Genomic DNA, 23,657 nt, shown 5'->3' with positions numbered 1-23,657 from the left:
TTGCCGGAGCTCTGATCATGCCACAAATCCACTGCTACGTTGTACTGTACATTAGACTCTGAATGTGGGCTCTTCAGGTCCCTCCTGGCCTGAGGGCAGTCGGCTGGATATTCTTGCAGCATCAATATTTGCAATGCTGGCAGCTTATAGCGGCTCCTGTGTGCCTGAAATGGCCCTGACCTGCTGAACTCTTTATATTGTCCATTCAACATGGACAGTTACATCGTTGCTCCACTGGAGCGCGGTGTATTGAGGCACAATTGACTATGTGAATGAGTGATTCTTCTTTTTTGAGAGGGGTTAGAATACAAAAGTTTTGTTTTAAAAAATGAAAATAGGGATGGGGTGCTATTTCTATTCAGTTACCAAGCGACACGGGTTGAGAATGGTACTATTCCCATGGTGTCGACATGCTCACGTAGAGTTGTCTACGGTCAAGTAAAGGATTGATTCCTACGTTCTAGCTATTAAAGGCTAAATTAATATACATGTGTAAAATTATATTATCGTATGTGTGATATTTGAAAAAGATGCTAATGCATATGCATTATGTCTGTGGATAAAGGCATATGTTCTTTTCAGAAAGGTTGTACACATTTGTACATTTGTATGAAACAGTTATTGGTCTGTATATATAAGAAAGAGATTTTTATTGCCTAAAATGGAATATATTCTAAACATCTTACTAACTGCAGAATGGACATTGTGGATCAGTGTTCTTATGTGATGCTTATAAGTGTATTTGGTTGCCATACAAATGCATTTATATTAAAGTGCACTTAATGCAGCTGATGCATTTGTGTCGTCACAGTCAAGCCCCCCTTTCCTCCCTCAGCCTAATCATCATCATCGCCATCATCATCCCACCATCCGTGCCTCTTTCACTCCCTCCCTTACGCTCTGCTCAATTTCTTCCCCTGGAGCGAGTTTCGCTCAGCAACAGCACTGACGCACACACATGACGAGACAGAATGAGACACTATCTGACTCAGACTGACGCACACACTTTGCATCGAGGTTTTTGCGTGCAAGGATGTGCACACAGGATCACACAGATGGCCTCCCACTTATGATGATGCACACACACACACACACACACACACACATAGTAGTAGGCGTATGAATCCCCCCCTTCCTCTCTACAAATCACAGTAGCCCACATTCACTTGATGTACCTGCAACTCTATCTGCGCTCTGTGTGGTGTAAGACTCCATATATAGGCATTCCTGCTCAAGAGCTCTGACTGAAACACCCTCCCATCTATTCTCAGCCTCCATTCAGAAGGATCAGAGAGGGGAGGGTGGGTGAGACAGAGAGAGAGAGAGAGAGAGAGAGAGGGAGAGAAGGTGGAGACAAAGAAAGAGCAAAGGGAGGCTAAAATTAGAGGTACAGTAAAAAGGGATGTGAGACAAACTACCACAAGATGAAAAGGTGAGCATAGTCATAATCACAGAAAAAAATATTACAGCTTAAGTAACCAATTTTCTGTCAATTGTGACAGAAAAAGACGAGTGTCATGAACAGAGGCCTAAGAGCTCTATAATGTCCTTTCTGCCCGATCTCATCATCTCTGCTCTCCAATAAATGACACAGAAATGAATATACGTAATGAGGCAAAGCCTCGGACATTACATTTTCTCTCAGCGAGTGAACATTTTGTTCCATCTCTGGCTGCTGCAGTGCTCTGCGGTGGAGGCAGCATTGTACAGCTAACTGCTGCTATCTTCCGTTAAATTCATGTACTGCACTACCAAGGAGCATAATTTTTTGTTGCGTAAGACACAATGATACGAAGAGGTTGGGGGTGGGGGGTGGGGGGGGCAGTGCAAGGTCAAAGTGTTATATTTAAGGTTCTGACCAGATAACTTCACAGATCTAATTTTTATATCATATTTACACGCAGGCTTTATGTTTTGTGCGTGTGTGTGACTTAAATAATACTCACATGCAGGTCAGTTACTGTTTGTCCATGTTTCATGAAGACACTTATTCCCTCTTTGGATTTTAGACAGTATCTTCTTGCTGAGCTGTGATGGAGGAACAGTAACACAAAGGTGGAAACTGACATTTAACTAATGCTTTACAATTTTCACAAGTAACATCAGTTAGCTGCAATAATACAACTGTGCCAAATTAGGTCAACAAAAAGATTTGCGGAAAAAAGCAAAACTAAATTTTACAGAGACTATTTCCTGACATTGTTTTACAATGCAGAACAAATCTCACATATAAAATAGTTAAACTGATGTTCCCACCATGATCTGTAATCCGCTTAGGGCTGACAGATCTCACAAAGGCTCGAAAATTATGGAACAAATGATCATAGGGCTCAATGTGGCACATCTGAAATCCTTGCTTTGTCAGATCAACAAGACTCAAAATTAAATGGGAACCGAAACAAGTTTTGGTGGTTAATGGCTATTTCTGCACCAAGTAATTTCTTAGCTTTTTCCACATTGATTAAATGTCGACCGAGACAGTATATGTAAAAACATCCATGTCAGAATTTGGAAAATTTGTGCCATGATCACATGAACAAACAAACAAACTATCTCTTATGTTTTAAAAGTAGATAAAGTCAATACAGGGTTATACCTTCACCCTTAGTTCATGCGATTCTGCAATAATAGATGAGATGAAGCCTCTAGATCCCTGACTGATAAGCTGTGTGTGAAATGTGCAGCAAATCATCTGCACAACCTGACAAAAAGCCAAATCGCTTCTGGAATTGTTAATAATAGATACTAACATAAAAGGGACTAAATGTACAAATCTTTCCACGACAGAGCAATTACATATTCATTAGATCAACTCCAAAAAAGTCAGACATTAAATGTGATAAATATTGATGATTTGAGAGGATCTTTTTGTTTGCAATATGTTTGTGATATTTTCTAACTCACTCTAAAATATCTCAAAATCAGGTACCAATGATAACAGAACACAGGGGAAAAGGAAATCACATGACAGTTTATTTATTAAGATCTGATACACGACATTAACAACGATTTTTGTTCACGTGCATGAAGCCGATCATTTCTTTCTACCCAGAGCTTCGGCAGCAGCTGCTGCGGCTGCTGCTGCATGAGCTTTCAACTTCTCCTCTCTTTGGTCCAAGAAGACTCTGTACTCTTCAGCTGAGAGACTGAGGAAGAGGAGTGAGAGAGAGACAGAAACACGATGCTCAGTTACACTGTTTAATTTACAAGTGCAGTAAATGAACTTGAAACGAAAATGAACGTTAGATCACAAGATCACTTTCCAACATGATTCCATCTTAATTCATAATCATGATTAAAATTTTATGTCTTTCGACAGGAGAGAGTGATATTTTCATATAACACAAATTTCTACAGGAAATTTCTCCACTGAGCTCTCCCTTAGTCAGAGGATTGGCTTTTCTCTCAACAACCATTCAGGGAGAAATTGTAAAGGAGAAAGAGATAGCAATTTCACCACTGACAGTACTCTAAATAAATCATAACGCGCTGCAGTTATCAGACATATTAAGTTTGAAGTCTGTGTGTGTGTGTGAGAGAGAGAAAGAGAGTTACAAGAACAAAATGAACTACAGCCTTGGCCACAAATAACATCTTGTTAATACAGAACCAGTGACTGCAGTAATGATATCATTACTGCAGTCACTGGTTTCATACTAATATATCACACTGGTTACAAAAACAAATCTGGAACCATAATTCAACTCTGAATCAATACTTTAAAAACTGTTCAATTATACCTGGTGATATACAGTTCAGTTGCAGCAGTAAAGCAGATGCTGTAGGATGATGTTATGTTACTGAATTAGAACTGACAATATTGCTAAGAAAAATGTGACTAAGCATTTATGAAATAGTTAAAATTGATATAAAATATGCATTTTGTAGCTGTATTTAGGAAAAAATCTATAAACATAAAGACAAGTATATCATAATACAGTATGAGGCCTTTGGTCTGTCTGTCAGATTGTTTACAACGTCCTAAGACTATTCTAAATATTCACCATTGTCGTCACTCCAGACTCTCATCTTATCTGACCTCTGGTGGCTATTTGGAGGTATAGCAGCCTTTACATACTCAGGGATCATTAGGAGGCGGCTTTTGTTGCAGCTCTGCAGGAATGTGAAGCTTTACGTTGGGGATACCATGTCTGCTTATCAATATGAAGAACATTGTAGAGAAAGGTAGCCACGGTCTTCTAGGATCAACTAAAACTCAGGACTGGACCTAGAAGGATTGCTTGTGAGCGCACAGGGCAGATCGTGCACCAAGCACAGCTTCAGGACTTACTCATTGACGACTTTGATGCCAAGCGAACGAGCCGAACCAATGATGCTTTTGACGATGTCCTTCAGGGAGGTGTTCCTCATTTTGAAGCATTCATCAACAGATTTTACCTGGGCTATCTCATACACTGCCCTGACTGACACCATCCCCGCTGTCTCATGGCCTTCACAAACACACAAAAGAGACAACAAGCATGTGAGTGATGAAAGACTTAACCATCTAATAAATATAGGAACAAAGGAACAAAGTGGGGGAATGTCGGTGGGCAAGTGACATGGTTGCGGAAGGTATCAGGGTGGTGTTAGGAGTTAACAGCTGAAACGAGTCTAAAGACAGGCCGAACACAAAAACGTATAAACCTATAATTCTCTCTTGAAGGGAAAAAAAAAAGCAGCACCTGTGCCACTTCCTTCCTTTGCTGCAGTTCCCCTGTATGTAATCAATATAACATCAATCACAGCACTGGAGAGATGTGTGTCTGGTACAGTTTCAGCAGGTGAGTGTTTGGGAGCAGACACGAGAGCAGCAGCACATCTCACCTGTCTGATTGGCTCCTTTAGCTATGCCCGCCGCCTGCTTGAGGAAGTAAGACACTGTGGGCTGACCGATCGTCAAGTCATACGTTCTGTCGGGCTGAGGAGACAAAGAGAATCAGGAAGGATTTAAAACCTGTGATCAGGTGAACGTGTGAGTTTTCGGTAGAAGAATTATCTCATTGATGCCTTTTCAGCAGCTGGTAGGCCCACAAAGCCCAAACATGGCTGCCATTTGTCTACAGCCCCTCCTCATCAATTGACAGGATTTCCCCATGCAGTCAAGGAGAGGAGAGGGCTCTGCTATTTGCTGATGATGTGTTTCTTTTGGCCTAATCAAACTTTGATCATGCAGTGAGGTAGTTTGAGCAGAGTGTGAAGCGTTTGGTATGATGGTCAGCATGGTACTCTACTGGGAAATGGTGGATTGCTCTCTTTGAGTTGGGATTGAGATTTGTACCTAAGTGAAAGTCTTTGTGTGTCTTGAGTGGTTGCTAACAAATCCAGGTTGTGCTTTGCAGCACTAAAGCAGGTGTTGAACTTGACCACTGCAGTGAAAGAGGGAGCTGTGCCACAGGGAAGGCTTATGATTTACCAGATAACCCTGATCCAACACCAACCTCTGGACGTTGGGGTGGCGACTGAAAGAATGAGATCCTGGATACAAGTGGCTGAAATTAGTTTACTTTGGCAGGTGGCACTTCAGAGGAATTCAGAGTAGAGCCTTATTGTCGGGGCGTTAGGATGTTTCTCTGCACATATCCAACTGGCAAGTAAGGCTACCTTGAGTTATGGTTGAAGGTAGAACACAGGGTTGTTGCTTAAAACAGTTAAAATGCCTCATATTACACAGCAACAGTCCCATTAACACCCATCGACCATGTGATAAAAAACGGAGATTTAAAGGCCTGTTGTGTGGTAACAGTTATCAAGCTAAAATTGGACAATTACCCCTTTAAATGTAATGTTTTAAAAGCCGTTTTGAAGCCATCACCACACTGCCAGGACTATAACTAATGGAGAAGGAGTAGATCATTCCGTTTGGTTTCAATTTAATCAATTAATTCATTATATTTTAGGCCATAAATCCTAAAAAAAAAAAAAAAAAATCATCAGAGTAAAACACCACAGTGAATGTGATCATGGTGACCTCACAAAGGTTTCAGAGTAAATTTCAACTCTTATTTTATGACATCATAAAACGATGAAAACATTATTAAAATTACTACAAGTATCAGCACACATGTGCAATTAGGTTTTCCTGCTTTGGTGCTGACACTCTTTAACACATTTCAGCTGATTCTGATTGAAATTCAAAACTGACATCGTTTGATCAAACTTTTTCTGAATTCAAAGACAAAAAATTCCAGACACGTTGCTTCATTACTTTATTGTAGAGGCTACATGATTAAAGCTAAGCCGAACACATTTCAACTGCTCACTGGTCTTCCTCAGGGTCTTTAATGAAGCAGTATGCCTTGAGGTTTTTGCAGAATTCATTCCCCTTCTTGTGGGATAGTATTAAGCCCACCTCCTGGTGCATTGGGAGAACCTGCTTTTACTTTCATCAGAGTCATATTGTAGTTACAAATTCCTCCACCGGTTTCATAGACTGTCAAATACTGCATTCAGATTTTATAATACACCCAAAAGCCATGAAACCGCAACTCCAATTTTTTAAAGTCACTAAATTGCTATGATTATCCTAAACCCTCATTTATTTTGATACTTCTGATCGTTCCTTGTTTGTACTATTATAAGACAATGGTAGTATCAGAAATCTCACTCCTCCCTCTCCAGGGACTTGGCAGCTGACTGAAAATTGAGTTAAACAGAAAGATTGAAAAACTCTTTTTGCGCCCAACTAATATAATGATCTCTATGTCGTTATTTTGTCTTTCAAATCAAGCTCAATGTCTGAAAGTCTATTCCACCTAGTGTCCATCTGTACATGCCTTTTCCCGCCGCACTGTGAGACATGACGATGAAAGCGCTGTATGGGATATGATAATCCTCATTACACAATCAGATGGCTGTACAAAACAGCAAACTAGAAGTAAGTGAGTTATTTCTCACTGAGAACAGAGCCAATAATTCAAATGTGATTATGATAAAATATGTTCTTTTGGTCGGTGCATCAACACTGACATACCATCATCTTTTAAACTTATAGGCAATTGTCACTTATTTGCACATCTGACAGATACAGACACAGTCATGTTTATAATCATTGTACGAATATCAGTGTTCCATCTCTTTTCACTACTAGTTTTCATTCCCTCTTGAATCAGATTTCTGGCTCTTAAGGAGTGATGTTAACCAACTAGCTGCTAACTGTCAGCTCTTATGGTCGTCGTCTTTTTTGTTTTTACATGAGTCTTTTCACTGTCACATGCCCTGACTAAAAATTGCATTGATAGGAATTTGTCACCATATATGTGCTCAGCTGTGTGCTGTGGCATATTTATTCTTCTTTCTGACCTTCTTGTCCTCTCCATCTTCCTCTCTAAGCAAAAAAAAAAAAAAAAAGTAAAAAAGAAAAGCTTCAGCCTGAGTGAGCCCTTCTAACCCTTTTTCTTTTGATTTAGCACTACCCTCCCTGGCTGGAGACCTTTATTATCCAAAATCAGAACTGTAGATCCAATCAATAAATCATCTAAGGAAAGTTTACTTTGGATCATCTACTATCTGTCACATAAAAACAAACAAACACCGTGCAATAAACCGCAGACTGAGCTCAGAAGATACCACAGAGCAGCTGATTCGTCATCACTCAGAGTCAGGTTATCTGACACTACTGACCTTTCCACTGAGGGAACAAAGTAGAAAACCTATTGGTTGCAATGTTTAATGAATTGTTTTTGCTGCCTCCTCCATTTCATGCGATTCAACCCCCACATCCCAATGAAACGATGAAGGGGGGGGGGTAACTAAAAACATATCTGCTCTTAAGCTTCATGAAACACACAATCCTGTTGCCCTCAGTGATAACTTTGGGGATCCCCAGCTTTCCTGTGTAACCTTTATCAGATCAAATGTTTTATTTTGGTTCATCATCACCCACCTGTAATTTTACTCCACAAAAATGGATTAATTAAATGCTGAACATATAAAGTAAGCATTTACCTTTGGCAAGTTGTACATGTCTATTTGTGTGTAAATTAAGCTCATGAGAAACAGTGTTGGCATTAGTACACTTTGGACATATCTTTTAGCTTTTCCCCCAATTTTCATACTAATCACATTCCCTCACCACTTCAGCTCCTTACCAGACACAATGACATGAGAGTGATATTGATCTCAACTCACTGTGCTAGACAGTGAATAAGTAGATTTTTCAAAATGCTAAACTGTTTCTTTTAAAGTGATTTGAAGGGACTTGTGAAATGTGCTCAAGGCTGGCAACAAGCCCAAGGTGAAAACAAGCTGAGAAACCTTCATCTCAAAGGCTAAAACATGTTGCATGGAAATGTTAAACATTTCTTACAGAGTTTAAACAAAATGGTGTGGGCAAAGGAAGGACAGAATTAAAAAGCACCAGCAGATGGCACTGACGGGAAGCAGCAAGGCCCTGTATTTGATGGAAAAGCTGTTGCGGGACATTGCATGCCGAAATAAATTCATGCTGTTAAAGGGATTAGGCTTCCCCTCGGTACATCACAAACCTCATTACAACACACATTTATTCATCTGAAAGGACACAACTCCTGACCTGAAGCGACGCACAAAGAGGTGGGAGGGGGAAGTGTCGAGTCAAACAATATGTGCTTGTGTAAAATAAAAAATACAAGCTCACGAATACTTTTTTCTGAGTAATTCACATCTCTTGCATGCAGTTAATGCTTCTTGACTCCAAGTTCCTCTGGGTATTGCTTCATTAATGAATGCAAATGGAAAAGCTTACTTCAGTGGAAGAGTATGAATAATGGAAGTGCTCTGGCAATGTTATGCAGCTAGTAGAATTAAACACAACCATGAGGGACAGTTGCTAAGCGGAAAGGGTCAGGGATAGGTTAGAGACCCACAACAGACTGCTCAGACGCACCTTTACGTTGATCTTGATTGGGAGAGGAATGCCCTCCTTCAGCTCCTTGGTTTTCTCATTGAAGTCCTTGCAGAATTGGCCTATGGGGATTCCCCTCTGGATAAGACCAGGAGGAGAAAAAAAGAGACAAACAATAAACTTGATAAAATGGCAGAGGGGTACTTTAAAATGTATGAGGAGGCTAAGCTCACAAACATTCACTCAAACGTCACTCATGTTACACTATGCTGCAAGAATACAGATGCCTGAGCTATTGTGAGTCAGTCAAAGCTCCAGAGAGGTCTAACTATATTCACTGACACACACTCAAGTGACTCAGTGTGGTGGTTCACATACACATTTATATATATATATATATATGTGTATGTGTGTATATGTGTGTGTGTGTGTGTGTGTGTGTGTGTGACTAATGTGTATTTTTTTATGCTGTAATATTTTGGCGGAATCATTTTTACAATTCACACTAGTTATTCTCATTATATTCAAACTGTGATACATCTTTGTGTGCACGTGTGTACAGTGCTCTGTTGTTCCAGACAGAGTGTTTGTTTGTGTGTTTAAGTTTGTGTGTGTGTGTGTGCGTGTGTGTATATCTGCGTGCGTCACTCGAGCTATGACTGAATGCATGTTGGTGCCCAGAGCCAGAGAAACCCAGTGATGAATGAGTCTCCCATTTTCCAGCTCCTGCTAGGCCAACCAGAATGAAAGCAAAATGAATGGGTGACATTAAGTCAACACCAGGCCAGCACAGCTCCTTTGCACCATTCCTCTTTGGAGATGAATTCAGTGGCAAAAATTTATTTAACAAAAAAAAAAAAATCTAAGTATCACTGCTGAAATTTGAGCTGACCTTCACTCCACATCCTTCCCAAAAGCAACATTCTGATTGAAATGTTCATTTCATAAATGCGGGGGAGGGGAAAACACAGTTTAATGGACTCGTATTGCTCCATGACAGAGCAGAGCCTTCAGATCCTAATAATGTGAAAAGCCACTGGTCCTGAAACATCTCCAATGACACAAAAAGGAAGGACGTTTATACGAACTTAACGGAGCAGTGAGTTCTCTGAACTTCATTTCCACTTAGAGGCCTCAAAAACACCTAATGAATGCTGATTAGTTGCTCAATCCACACAACTCCATCACTTCATTAGCGCCTGAAATCCTGGTCATTACTCAGTGGAATTTCAGCGCATCCACTAACACAATAACAAACTCATTGAAATTTCAACATGTCATATGAGTTTAGGTAAGTTACCGCTTCACAACTGATGGCTGCAATTTAAATTACAATATCCCACTAATGAAATGAAATGCAGTAACCTCCCTAGAGCCCTCCCTAGACACTACCTTCCCTCCCATCTCATACTTATTAATAGTAATCCCATGTCAACCTCACTACCTTCTATCCATGACTTTCCCCCCACCTCCCATAAAACATAGCTAGGGTAAACAAGTGAGGGATGGGTGGGGTGCACTGAGAAGAGTCTAATTAAATATGGATTAATATAAAGGCTATGATGTTGGGTATGAGTCAAAGAAAACCCTGGGGCTCTGCCTCACACATTCAGCTCCAGTTTGTTTCCTTCTGTTCAGTCAATGCAGGATAATGATCTCTCCCACCGACTCAGACGGCCCTTTCATGCTGCACAATGCCATGAAAGGGACTCACTGACCAGCCAGAGATAATGCCTGATGCCTCTGAAATGTGCTTAAGTGCGAACACAGAGAGATTATGCAGGCAGAGGAGCGACTGGTAAAAATAGACAGAAAGAAAGAATTTACATGCCATTTCCTCACCAGACAGCCCATCACTGCTGCATGGGCTAAAATAAACAGATCAACGTCTAAAGAGCGCCAAAGACATGACCGATTTGGGGACAGCAGCCAATTTGCCCTGAGCTCTAGAAACAATTAAATATGCACGAGAGACAGGCAGTCATATTTTAATAAAATCTTTCACAAGAGTCCAGGAATTTCAGGCTAATTCATCTTCTACCGCTTTTCTGTTTCCAGGTCGAGGGGGTTGTTTGAGCCAATCCCAGCTCACATTGGGCAAGGGCACGATACATCCCGGACAGGTCGCCAGTCCTTCGGAGGGCCAACACACAGAGACAGACAGAGATGAAAAACCACTCACACTCACACTCAGACCTACGGACAATGTAGAGTTACCAATTAACTTAAACATGAATGCCTTTTGATGGTGGGAGGAAACCCATGGAAGCATTGAGAAACATGCAAACTCCACACAGAGAGGCCTGCGAACCTGCGACCTTCTTATTTTGGGACAACAGTGCTATCCACTATGCTGCCATGCAGCCCCTGTTAAAGACAGTTTGAGCAAATTCTATTTTGGCCCAAGGCTATTTAATAGTTTAACTGCAGTGATTTCAGTGATTGAACCATGTTCATAATTGCAATCTCAGTCTTCAAATGTGGCAGAAGGCTGGCGTGCCATGAAAGGAAGGTTCAAGGTTTGCTTCTCCAAGTTCCTTTGACATTTATCAGAGAGAGAGAATTAGAGAACTAGAGAGAACAGTAACATTCATGCTTTGGCCAAATCGCTAACCCCGCTCACTGCATCTGAGCATCTAATCATCCTCGAGTCCAAGCTGCTGGATAAATCCTCTCTCTTCCACCATGACTGATTAGAGCCGGGTGCTCTCCAGTATAAAATGGCTGCAGCCCATCACCAAAGGCAGGGCCTTCCATGCCGACTGTGGACAGGGACATTCAGCCGCACATCTTCAAAGACTTCTGAGATCCTGGGCACCAGGATTAAATGCTAATCTATGAAAATATGTCTTGCTGTCAAATCCAGCCGCAACAGTGGTGCGTAATTGCTATATGATCCATTCTAGTTCAGCCTGGCAGTCTTATTACTCATAATTATGAGAGCAATTAGGCATTTGCAATTAAAATCTGAGAAATGTCCATTTGATTTGACCCTTCCACCATTCTCCGCAGCCTTTTTTGACACTTCCTCCGTGTTAATGTGATTGGCCTTTCAGCTTCACTAACTCTTTTTAACAAGATGTAGCACTGGTGTGGCAGGATGGTGATGGTGTGTGTGTTTGTGTGAGGAGAGGAGGAGCGACAGACGGGAAAGAGGTGTATTAAAGTTGCCAAAATGTGACCAGTGATCTTGGTCGCAATGACAGCAGGTTTGTTTGACCAAGGTGAATAACTGAGGAGGAGAGAAGTACAGAGAAGGCCGCACAAGATTCTCATGAATATGGGTGAGTGTGTGAGTATGATAATGTATGAATACTTCGGCCTCATTTCTTTCTGACAAGACTACAAGACCATCAGCTGAGCAGCAGATATATGTGCATATTAAGCTGCCACGGACTGCTGACGGTGAGGAAGTGTTACTGTGTGTGGTCGCAGGTGTTTTTGCCTCTGAGAGAGCAGGAGAGAAAAATTGAGCTGGAGAGGAAAAGAAAGGGTAAGATGGAAGAAGAGGAGGAGAGGGAGGAAGAGATGGAAGGAGATGAGAAAAGGAGAGGGAGAGTGGGTCAAGAGAAGTGCTGTGCTTATGGAAGCGTGGCAAACATGGAGATAAAGGACCCAGACACAGGATAAAGGCCTTGGGGTAAGAGAAAGAATTAATTGCCCCTGGCACACAAGGCCACAGGACAAATTGCCCTGGGTGGTCAACAAGGAGGAGGGCTGCAATACAGCGACAAAGGTGTTACAGTGGAGAGAGGCTGGCAGGAGGCGAGGTTAATTAAACTCTTCAGTGTGAAACACTCTCATTCATTACCTTCATTACCCTGTTCATTTAATCTGCTCCGGTTTTGGCATTTTATCACATCCAGCCCCTTTGTGGCGTCATACAGCTGATTGGGTTTCATGTTGAATCCCTCAGCTGCAGAGGGGGCCACTGACAGTGAGAGATTCTACACAGCAGGTCACCTTAGGTCTAACAGATACACTCACACACAGCAAAGAGCACCCAATAAAGTTCCTGCTGGATGTAGAATTTACACAATTCTCCACCCTGGAATCAGTGGATTAGTCTTAAAAATGTTAAGTTTTTCTCCCCTGGTGTTGAGCTAACTTGGCTGAATATGAGTGCAGAACTGACAGTATGTACCATATTCAGGAACTCATCTTTATAACAACCAAAACTTGTCAGCAGTGTTTCTGCTGACTAGGTTTTTGCTTACACGCAGACACGGCCTTCACTTTCTTTAGCTGGCATGAAAAGAACAATTCACTGTTGGGGGGCAATGTGAAATCAAAAAAGCAAGCAGGTGATGGTTAAGAAAAATGGATAGCATAGTAACAAAGTGTCCTGTTTTAAACTCCATTAGACACCCCCCCATGACAGTTGTGCTTTTTGTAACTTCACATGATTAATCTTGTGCGGAAAAAACAGGAGTCGCACCAGCAGGTAGCTCAGGCTCCATACTCCAAAGAGATGACTGAAAGAAAATAAATAAATAAAAATCACAAGATACGAAAAAGAAATTTCCTGTTCTGCAGCTTCAAATTTTGAGCTTTTGTTGCTCAAGACTCAGAGTCAGACAGTGTTACAGTAGTTTGACACTAAACCACTGGAATAATAATTTAACTTGTGCACGACACTCTGGGGAGGCCAAAAGAGGGAGGTAAAGATACTCCTCCATATTTCTGGAGGTCAGGCTCAGGTCTGATGTAGACAACAACTCAGTGTCGACAGTGTTAGCATTCATAGAGAGTCTGTGACCCCATGTGTCCTTCCAATCTTCACCCAACACCCCAGTCTGGAGCAAAAAGTGATGACTGCACACTACTGTGGGCAGCCTGCTCAACTGGCTGCCCCTCGCCCTTCTCTGCTATTGTCACCGGCCCCCCTCTGTTCTTTTTCCTGCATCACTCCCCCTCTTTCCACTCTGAAAGTGAGCCAGTGTGCAGAGTGACCTTCAACCACACCCACAGGGAACAAAAAAGCTAAGAAAATAGGGGGATAGTAACAGCATGGGAGACAGAATGGGATAAACATGTGTAGGGGGGTGAAAAAAGGCAGCACAAAGAAGAGAGGCGAAAAAGGGGGAGAAAAAAAAACCCACGCTGAAGTGAAGAAAATGGAAAAGCTGTCTTCTCTTGGAAGCCAGTGGAGCGCAGAGCTGAATCTGACAAGAAAGATGGCTCTCCATCCCTTTTCTCACCAGCCTGATTAAACCTCTCACTTTAAAATGAACCCCAGCACATTGAGAGTCACAGAAACAACAGAGTTGAGGACCTGCGCCTTCGGTGAGGGTGCAGAGTGGAGTGCCTACAGATCAACTGGAGGGAGCAGGACCTTGAGGACAAAGTGAAATTCTTCATAATTGCATCTGTGGCTGACAAATTAGAGAGAAAATTTGGGGAATGAGGAAAGCAGTCTTTTTTTTTTTTTTTTTTTTATCCAACCAAAAGGTTAATTTTTGCCCAGATCTGCCTGAGAAATTCCCTATCCTCCCATTTCAGTATGCACCAAGCCAGCCGTAATGAGTTAATGTACAACTGAGGGATGATTTCCTTGTGTGATTAAGACTGTAAGTAGACAGAAATAGGGCTAATTAAAGTTGTAACATCTGCCTTCTGGGCTCCAACTGTGTCTACAGGCTACAAGCATCTTTCCCTCCTTCCACCTCCATTTCAAAGGAGAAATGGTAAATAAGGAATCCAGATAATGCTACGAATCTTCTGAAAGTGGCTTCATCGTGATTACCATCACCAATGAGTCTACTGTAACCGGGTGCTCTAAAATATTCATAGCATCTTCTCCTGGTTAAACTTCCACAGCTGGTGTTGGGGGGGGAAACTGGAGAGGGTGGGAGGTCTGGGCTGGAGCACGTAGCCTGCTTACAAATGAACACCACGGCCAAACTCGGACAGCACCAGAGTTGCCCCCCGTCCTCGTCTCTGCCTCCCTCCCAGACCGGTGAGGCGTCCTCTCCGTCGGATCAGTCCGCGGTCTCCACTTCTGACCGACAGCCGGAGCCTGACGGAGCAGCGGCAGCCCTGCACGGCTCCCTGCACGGCTCCCTGCCCCCCCCCCATCTCTGCTGTGGTTCAAAGATAAAAACAAAAAACCGACACTGCGGGAGGTGACAGATCCAGATTCAGATCGAGCCTCCGCAACAACACGGACGGGGACGCCTGCTATGGCAGATCTGCACGGGGGAGGAAATCTTGATAAGTATGCGCCGGGTGTTTTTATTTATTTGATTTTTTGGCGTTGCCACAAAACTCGGGTCTGCTCGGTGTGGCAGCCACAGTGTCAATGAGCCTTCCCCGGAGCCTGACTGTCCACAAACACCCGGGCTGTGAGCACAAGACTTTACCGCCGAGCCCGTCGCTCCAGCGCCGATAAAACGGACTTTATTGGTCACCGGCAGCGCTTCCACTTGGAAATATAAACACATTACCTGCTGCAAATCAAGCCAGGAGGATCCAGCCCGAGTGCAAGACGAATGGTTTGGGTAACTAAAGCTTCACTTTACTACCAGCGTGCACGGCTGAAACTCACAATAGCTGCTGTTTGGCGACTAGGGCAGTTATGAAACAGGTGTTGCGGAGAAAAAGGTTTGGCAGAGATTGTTGAATTGCCACAAGATGCAAGACGTCGCACCACAGCACTGCATGCTGGACCAGCCGCCGATCACCTCATTTAGATAGAAAATACCAAAAACTAAAACAAAAAGCAAACTAATGTAATAAGTCAACTCGTGAAAACTGCTTCAACATGATCCTCAGGCGACACTTTGGGCTGCGACCTGATAAATAAACTGATGTTTCAGTCATGTGGCTGACTGTAGAGAGGATTTATTCAGTGGCACATTATCTGGGATTGCACACCGCCTGCTTCTCCATTAATGAATTAGTTTGCACGTAATGGCACAGACCTTGTCCTGATGCCCTTGATGCTCCACAGCCACCTGTGACAACTTGGGAAGGAGCCGCTCTGATGCAGCCCAGAGCTCCATGAGGGCAGTTTGTGGAGCTGAAGCGCCTGTAGACAAATTCATCTCCCCTCTACATGGATTTCTGTCAGCCTGGAAATCACCCAATATTAATAGCAAACAAGTCCAAGTGGCAAACCCCACCCCTTCTTAATCTCTCAGTGTGAGTGTGTGCTGTACAGAACCGGTCAGCTTTTTTGGCTGATTACTTGGACACTATAGTGCACATGAAGGGAGGCTGTCATGGGCGCTTTCTTTTTAGGGGGTGGGGAGGGAGGTGATTGTTTATTGTAAAAGCACATCACAGACTAATGGCAGTCCAAAAAAAGAAATAAATAAATAAAACAATGCACACAATTACATGTCATTACTCACACTTCACAGGGAAATAGGTTGCCTCACCTTGTCAACGTAAGTGTCACTTGCCAGAGAGGAGGATGATGAATTTAGTCATTATTGATGAGCTGAGTGGACACGCGCTCTGTCATTCGCAGCTCTCACTCAGAACAGAATAAATTACACTGTGCTGACAGCACGTCCAAACACAAACATGGGCTGACAAGGGAGATTTCCTGGGTGAAATTTAAGGCGCAGGTGGAATAACTTAAGAGGCACAACCTCCTTTGGGGGGAAAAAAAAAAAAAAAAAAAAAAAACGTCTGTAACTGTGGCTGCTAACTTATCCATCACTTTCCTCCCCCACAATGTGGGTTTGTTCCCCGAGAAAGTAAAACCAAATTTAAATTCCAATATCTTCTCAACCTGCAGCTTGCTAAAATTCATTCAATTTCTGGAAATGATAATCAAGTTGCAGGGAGGGGTGAGACAAGATTTCATAGACAACCAGACATTATGAAACACTGGCATGATCCACGCCTGTCCTCCCACCATGCCTCTGAGTGGATTATTCAGTCAAGATCATTTCTTTCCTCATCTCTTTTATTCATCTGCTTCAGAACAAACCCTAATGTGTGTGATATTTCAATACCCACGGTGATGAATACAATCGGATTCATCCGGGCCAGGCTGGCCCATGTAATGCATGTCTTTCTATAAGTGGGTGGAAGTCACTTTCTATCTGCATTTGAGTCTTTCTCTCTTCATCACTTTCACCCTTTCTCCCCTTGAGCTTATTTATGAACTATTACCATCATACAGTAACACTTTATTAGGCATGCAGGCAGCCAAAAGACCTATTAATCTTTCAGTTGCAGTCTTATGCTCATTCTCCTTCTCCACACACACACACACACACACACACACACACACACACACACACACACACACACACACACACACACACACACACAGAAAACCCTTTCTTAGCCAGTGGAGTTACACAGCCCTCTATACTGATTCAGACAGCATTGAGGAGATAGCAGACCCCTGTTAGTCTTACACTGAGGAAAGTGATGTGTCTTCCATCGGTAAGATATCAATATACATTTTTCACAAACAGACTTTTCTCAGAGGCCACAATCATGCTGGCAATCTCTTACTCGATCATGCTCAACTCTTGGCGTTATGACACATCTGAGCTGGTAATGATTTTATATTATAATGTCATCGATCCAGTTGAAGGGCTGACACCCCATGAGTGGTGCTGGGCAGACAACAGATAGTCCAGCAGGCCTCTGCTGTGCTTTTCTCCTAAATACAACAAAGATGTTGGTTCAAACACACTGTAAATTCAATGATAATCTCCCAAACTGAAGATCAATCCTGCGGTTCATACTGTCTGCGGCTGAGGTATTCGTCACAACAAAAAAGATGTTAAAGGAAAAAGGAAGCCAAATTAGCATTTCCTACATGCACTCACCCATGTGTGCACAGCATGTACAAAAAGACACAGGTCCAACATCCCTAGATAAATAGAAACTTATCAATATTCATCTGAAAAGAGAAGAATTTTCAGTGATTAAAGCTTGCAGCACAGTATGAGAATAAACATGGCAGACTATAGAGGCAAAGAAAATCCTTTGACAGGGCACCTAGCTGTGCCTGAACACAATTAATTAATAATGAATAAGCCCAGTGTAAAAAAGCAGAAACAACTACAATGAGCACAAAAAAAAAGTAACTCCAGAGAACTTGGGAAAAATATCAGAATCAAAAATGAGCAATGTTTGTGCCTTAATAGGAAATGAATGTTATTTAAAAAGACAAAAAAAAAAACAACAAAAAAAACAAAAACAATTTAACCAGCCTCTCAGCTTGAGCAGCGAGGGTGGATGTTGCACTGGCCAAAGATGAAGGGAGCTCACTGCTTACTAGGCAGCCACTGTCTCTAACCATAGCAACAAGCATCAAACTATTTTACATTAGGTTTTGGGTTTTGAATTGGTGCTGGAAATAAAGCCCAATGGGTTCTTTCCTACAAATTTGAAAGTGTTGCTGGGAACAGATGGCACTATGGGAAATGTGAACCGATCTGAAAAGAGTTTGAATTCTGTCCATGCAACAAATTTCCCACTGTTCATCAGTGCATGTGTCTTTTTCAGGCATGGTGCTCACGCCCCAGGTGTGCGTATCAACCCTGGTCACGGTGAGCACGATGGCAGTGGTGGACCTCTACCTGCTGGAGCAGAGCATGCTGGGGGCTCATGGTCCTCCAGGACCCAGTGTCTGGCAGTGTGCAGTGGTGTTGCTAGGCGATATGGGCTTCCTGCTCGCACTACGCTTTGTGTCAGCCGGTGTTGTTTCAGAGGTGCGGTCCCCTCGTCGTGGATTTGCCAATGCCCTCTGGTTCCTGTTCCTGTCCCTGCTCCAGCTCAAGCTCTTCTTCGTCTGCCACAACTACAGGCAAGAACACCGGCCGCCGGACCCCCTGGCCAGGAAGACTTTGACGCTGCTGCTGTCCATCTGCTTGCCCTCTCTGTTCCTAATCCTGACAGGAGCTGACCACATGACCCCTCAGCGCAGGAAGCAGGAAGTGCGGGGCAGGCTGCTCTGGGTGGTTGTTGACCTGCTGGATGTGCTGGACCTCCAGGCGGGGCTGTGGGAGGTTCAAGGAGGGCTCACAGCAGGGACTGGAGGGGTTGTTCAGCAGAACCTGCCCATCTGGGCTGAGGGCCTGGTCTTCTTTTACTGCTATGCCCTCTTGCTTCTGCTGCCGTGTGTGGCCCTCACAGAGCTGGGGGCCACCGGCCTGCCAGGACAAAGGGGGCCCCGTAAGGAGGCTTTATACCCTTGGCTCAGCTTGGTCACTATCAATATCTTCACCCTTGCCCTAAGGGGCACGGGCATGCTGTGGTACAGGGACCCTCGGGTGTCCACTGTTTTCCTGGGGAAGAACCTGCTGGCGCTGGTTATGAAGCTAAGCTCAGTCTGGGAGAGACACAAGCAGGAATGTGCTGCTGCAGGAGCTGGGACTGTGGCTGGAGCAGAACCAGCAGTGTCAGCCCTGCCAGGCCAGCGCTCTGAGCAGGAAGATGGCCAGGCCCAAGGGAAAGCTCCTCCTTCTCATTATCACACACTGTCTCGCTCCCAAAGCCACACTCTTTCCCATGTCAGCCTGGAGCCTGCAGAGACACCCTTAGGACCCTCTTTCATCTCCCATGAACTTTAGAGTCTTAGACAGTCTGAAGATGCACGCATGCGCCATGTACACACACCCACACTGAAAACTGGCCAACCCAGTATCACATCCGAACAGATAACTTGTATTGAATTTCAGTACAACAGTGATGGGTATGATGCAGAGCTGTGAAAATGCATTTGGCAAGCTCGGGCTTTCTGCACATTTTGGTGTGCTAGGAATAACTAAAAATGCATTGCTGTGATTTGTGAGTGTATTTTTAAATTTAACACTGTGAACACATTGATCAGTGTGTAAAGAATATTTCAGAAATGTAAACTGAAGTCTAGTAGTGTTTATTCTTGTTTAATCTGGGCACTGCCTCAATTGCCAAAATTTGCTGAATTTTGTCCTTCACAAACCCCCTCGACGTAGTTTGAGCTGTTTTTGTTTTGACATTTCTAATTTAAGCGATCTTAATATATAATGTATTTGCTTACAGGCAGGGAACACTTCTCTGTGATGATGATTTAATTTAGGTGGTTTACTGGAAAAAGTTTTATTAACAATTTTCCACCATCAGACGCCCCCAAAAAAGAGAAATCAACTGTAACCCTGTACATTTTCTTGATACTTCACAGGGAACTTGAAGTGAAAATTTTAATACAGAGGATGATTTATTTTTCCCTTCCTTCAGTACCACAGAGAAATGATTTAAGCCATCCAGCAGTAAAACTCACTCTAGACTGAGCTGCAATATTTCAATGAAGAATCTCACCCATTGGTTTCCAACCTCTTTGGCTTGTGACCCTTTAAATCAAAGCCTCCTCATGACTCTTGAGTTATGTTCTTTTTTTCTATATATTTTTTAAATGGCCTGAAGATATGAAGCTATCTTGTCTTTCAAAATGTAAAAAAGTAGACATTTTAGAAGAATCTGAAAAAAAAAAAAAAAGATCTGCATTTTGTGTAAACTTTTTGTTCTATGTGTTTTTCTTCCTTTTTTTGTGTTATTTTGTGACCTCACACAGATTTATCATATGTGCGAAACCTCTGTGAGCATGAAAGTTGGAGGAACCACAATCACACTGCTGCCAGATTTTCATTCCAGCAAAAGGTAAAGTTGGCAGATTTCACTTATTAGTTCTTGTTGTCAGCCAGAAAATTTGAATCAGAGGGAGCACTGACTGTGGTGTTTGGTTCACGTGAAAAGCTGCACACGAATGGGCCTCATGGTGGAATCTTGTTCCCAAGCTGTGTTTCTGGTCAGTTTTTGGACTATTGAACTATTAAACCATACAATAGATTTTAGCACAACAAAATATGCATAGGTGAAGAAACCAACAGTTAAGGAAACAGTTTCCATTAATCTGTTAGTGGTAGGGCTGAAAGATGGACTATAAGCATTTTGCATTAACTGAATCCTATTGTTACAAAAATTTGACATGTATTTTGCTAAGAATACCAATGTAAGTAATCCCTTTACAGTTTCAAAACAGATTCAAAATTCATGTTAACTTTGTTTCACTATCTGTACTTGCCTCCACCTTAATGGGACAGTTAACTGTACCACCATCAAATCCCTTTTTTCCCCCACTTTAGACAAAAGAGTTAACTTTTTCATCCCATATGAATAATGGGTAGGACCTTTTCATTTACAAACGTGTTATGATGTGGGTGTTGTGGTATTTGGATGTTGTGGGTTAGAGCAGCAGGTGTAGAGGATGTAGAGTACAGTCAAGTGCCTTGTTTCCTCATGGAGCTACCAGCCTCCAGGTTTGTGAAGGGGCGTACACATTACGTGCACCATCTGGGACTCGGAAATATACCATGTGTATACTGTGCAGTTAATCCACAGCTGTTGTCAGCTACACCTCCAGGACTGAGAGCAAACTAATAAAGTGTTTCGTACTTGACTAGTGTTGACATTTTATTGGCAGTTATGTAGGTGCATTAGTGGCAGCTTGTTGTCCACACATACGGAAAATACAGCAGTTCATTCAAAATTTTCAAAGCCAAGGGTCTTGCAAGAGAAATAACAGGCTCACACTTGAAAAACTTCCACTATATCAAAGCCAATCAGCCATTAGTCTGCAGTCAAAGAAAATTGCATGTTTTTATGTTTTCTTTTCCTTGAATTGGCAAGGAGAATGGAAGCTCTAACATATTCAAGGCAGAAAAGCTCCATGCTTCAGAGAACGGCATGCTGACAAAAGGCCGTCATTTATCACAATTACTCCTGCAGCCCCATCAGCCCAGATCCTCTCACAGTAATCCTTGAGTGTGCTGTTGTGTTGTCTGCCTGTAATGCTGAAGGAGAGAGTCTTGAAAGTCTTGATGCGACGGTGTGGACATGTCAAGAGCTGGAGTGAGCGTGCCTAATGTTTTTAGAGTGAACTGGCACTTTGCTCCCAGCAGCTGGGAATGCACCCGTCAGCCTCTCCTCTGAGCTTTAATGGTCCTATTAATTGAAATTGAGGCCGTTTATCAAAAAGCAAGCACCTATTCTCACTGCTTTATTCTTGATTTACCAGCTGTATTTACAGGATGTATTAGGATGAATATACACACTCAGCCACAAAAAGAAATTCATTTTCAGTTTCAGCAGGGAATTTCTCTTCAGCTCAGAGAGACTTTTAAGGAAAAAAAAAAAAACAAAAACAAAAACAGGAATAACCAGTGTAGTAGACAGCACCACCTCTCATCTACCGTGTTCTTTCATCTCCTCCTCCCTTCCTCACGCTGCATTTTAAAACATGCATTCTGGTTGACTGTTGGGCAACTTTTCATATTTCCATAATACTAAGGCAGTGAATGCACAGGCAGCAGCCTCTGCAAATGACTACCTCCTAGAATTTACACCTCTTGAGTTGTGAACACAGCGCTCAGTGTTTTCCCTCAGCTACCACCAACTCTCATAACCCGCTCGTGAAGAAAAGTGCCTGAGACTCTTGCCTATTTTCTTCTTTTGACACACTCTCTCTGCTTTCAACCTGTTCGGCTGTGCTAATTTCACTCTGGCCTGTAATTATTCTGTTGTACCCAAGCAGTCACTTTTCCCTTTTTTTGTCTTTCGTTCTTTTTTATTTCTCTCGTTTATTTAAATTTGCCCCCCAGCCGACAGGTAGCCTCCCTCTCTGCACTTCTACTGTCAAGGGTGGTTAGTCAGACACCGGGGGGAAAAACTGAGGAGGAGAGGCTGGCTAAGATTAAAGGGCTGGGGCCATTGCCTACAACAGAGCGACTGCTGCCTGCCATTCATTTTTTGTTTGTTTGATGGCACAGGCTGAGAGAGACAAGTGTACATAACATGCTGCCCGACAACAATAACATCGCAAACAGTCCAAAAGGAGGCACCTCTAGACAAACATATGGCTGTTTCGCTTGGTTACAACCCATCTCACCTCATTGTCTCTGATGCAGCGACAGCTACAGTTTGCCTGCGAGCTCACACCCACCTACTCTGGCAGCAAGAGCCACATTTAATAGACAGATGTCTAAATCATTCATCATAGCACACACCATCAGCACTATAGCGTTTGGAGAGAACTTCAAAGTATATTCTGCAAGACAGAAATGATGCAAAAGAGACCCTTATCATATATACAGCACTGGAGAAAATTCATACTAATCTTGGTTTCGGATGTTAGGGTTACACCTGCTGCTAAAATCAAAAGTAGAAAAAACTTTGTTGAGTCCTTTAAATGCATTAAAAAACAAACATCCCACGAGAATTCAGATCATCAAATCTCAGGATTTGCCTCATTTCAGAAAAATAAAGGAGTGTTCAGACATTTTACTGGTGTAAAAAGTGTCATGATATGTATATGTCATGTAATAAAAACTAAATTATTTGCATCTAAATATAGCAAAATTCAATAATGCAAAATGGTCCATTTCAAAACCAATAAAGAATATTTGGGATATGACTTCCTGATGAGGTTAAAAAAAATCTGAATTACATAGCATAAAGTGGCATTGCTTATATAAAGCACTAAATCAACCCTGTAACCCTCATCGAGCATACATTTGCTTTTATGCTGTGCCAACACAGAAGGTGAGAAAATATGAAACGAGCTGTAAAGAACATAAAATCAGGAAACTGAGGGAAATAAACTAAACAAACAAAAAGAGAAATAACAGAGAAGGCCTCCAAAGAACAAAAACATGAAACTGAGCGGGATGTTTAAAAAAAAATCTCCAGGGTGAAAAGTTAAAAACTAATTACATTAAAAGGTAAATTCAAACAAATCTTCATCTATATTTTTTAAAAACTTTTGGCTGAAGGTGAATATCTGGGCAGGACAGAACATGAGTCAAAGACGTAATGGGCCACA

General features: G+C 42.5%; 2 protein-coding genes across 2 annotated transcripts in view; one reads left to right on the top strand and one right to left on the bottom strand.

Annotated features, from left to right (window-relative positions):
• Window positions 1–2,950: 2,950 nt before the first annotated feature.
• mrpl11 (mitochondrial ribosomal protein L11) overlaps window positions 2,951–23,657 on the bottom strand; it is a 39,050-nt gene continuing 18,343 nt past the window's right edge. The window contains exons 3-6 of the mRNA XM_029512704.1: window positions 8,867–8,962; window positions 4,828–4,921; window positions 4,292–4,451; window positions 2,951–3,146 (exon numbers count right to left, since the gene is read on the bottom strand). Of these exons, the coding sequence (XP_029368564.1) occupies window positions 3,035–3,146; window positions 4,292–4,451; window positions 4,828–4,921; window positions 8,867–8,962 (462 nt within the window). The 3' untranslated portion in view covers window positions 2,951–3,034. The remainder of the gene's footprint in view (window positions 3,147–4,291; window positions 4,452–4,827; window positions 4,922–8,866; window positions 8,963–23,657) is intronic.
• tmem265 (transmembrane protein 265) lies at window positions 18,307–19,371 on the top strand. Its single transcript, XM_029512703.1, has one exon. It carries the CDS (start codon window positions 18,307–18,309, stop codon window positions 19,369–19,371), a length of 1,065 nt encoding a protein of 354 aa, XP_029368563.1.

This window comes from Echeneis naucrates, chromosome 10 (assembly GCF_900963305.1).
Source record: "Echeneis naucrates chromosome 10, fEcheNa1.1, whole genome shotgun sequence".
Taxonomy (NCBI): Eukaryota; Metazoa; Chordata; class Actinopteri; order Carangiformes; family Echeneidae; genus Echeneis; species Echeneis naucrates.
Note: the sequence above shows the minus strand (reverse complement) of the source record. Positions and strands in the feature narration are given on the sequence as shown.

Coding starts and splice junctions, on each gene's coding strand:
- tmem265 (XM_029512703.1), top strand. CDS start 18,307: ATGGTGCTCACGCCCCAGGTGTGCGTATCAACCCTGGTCACGGTGAGC.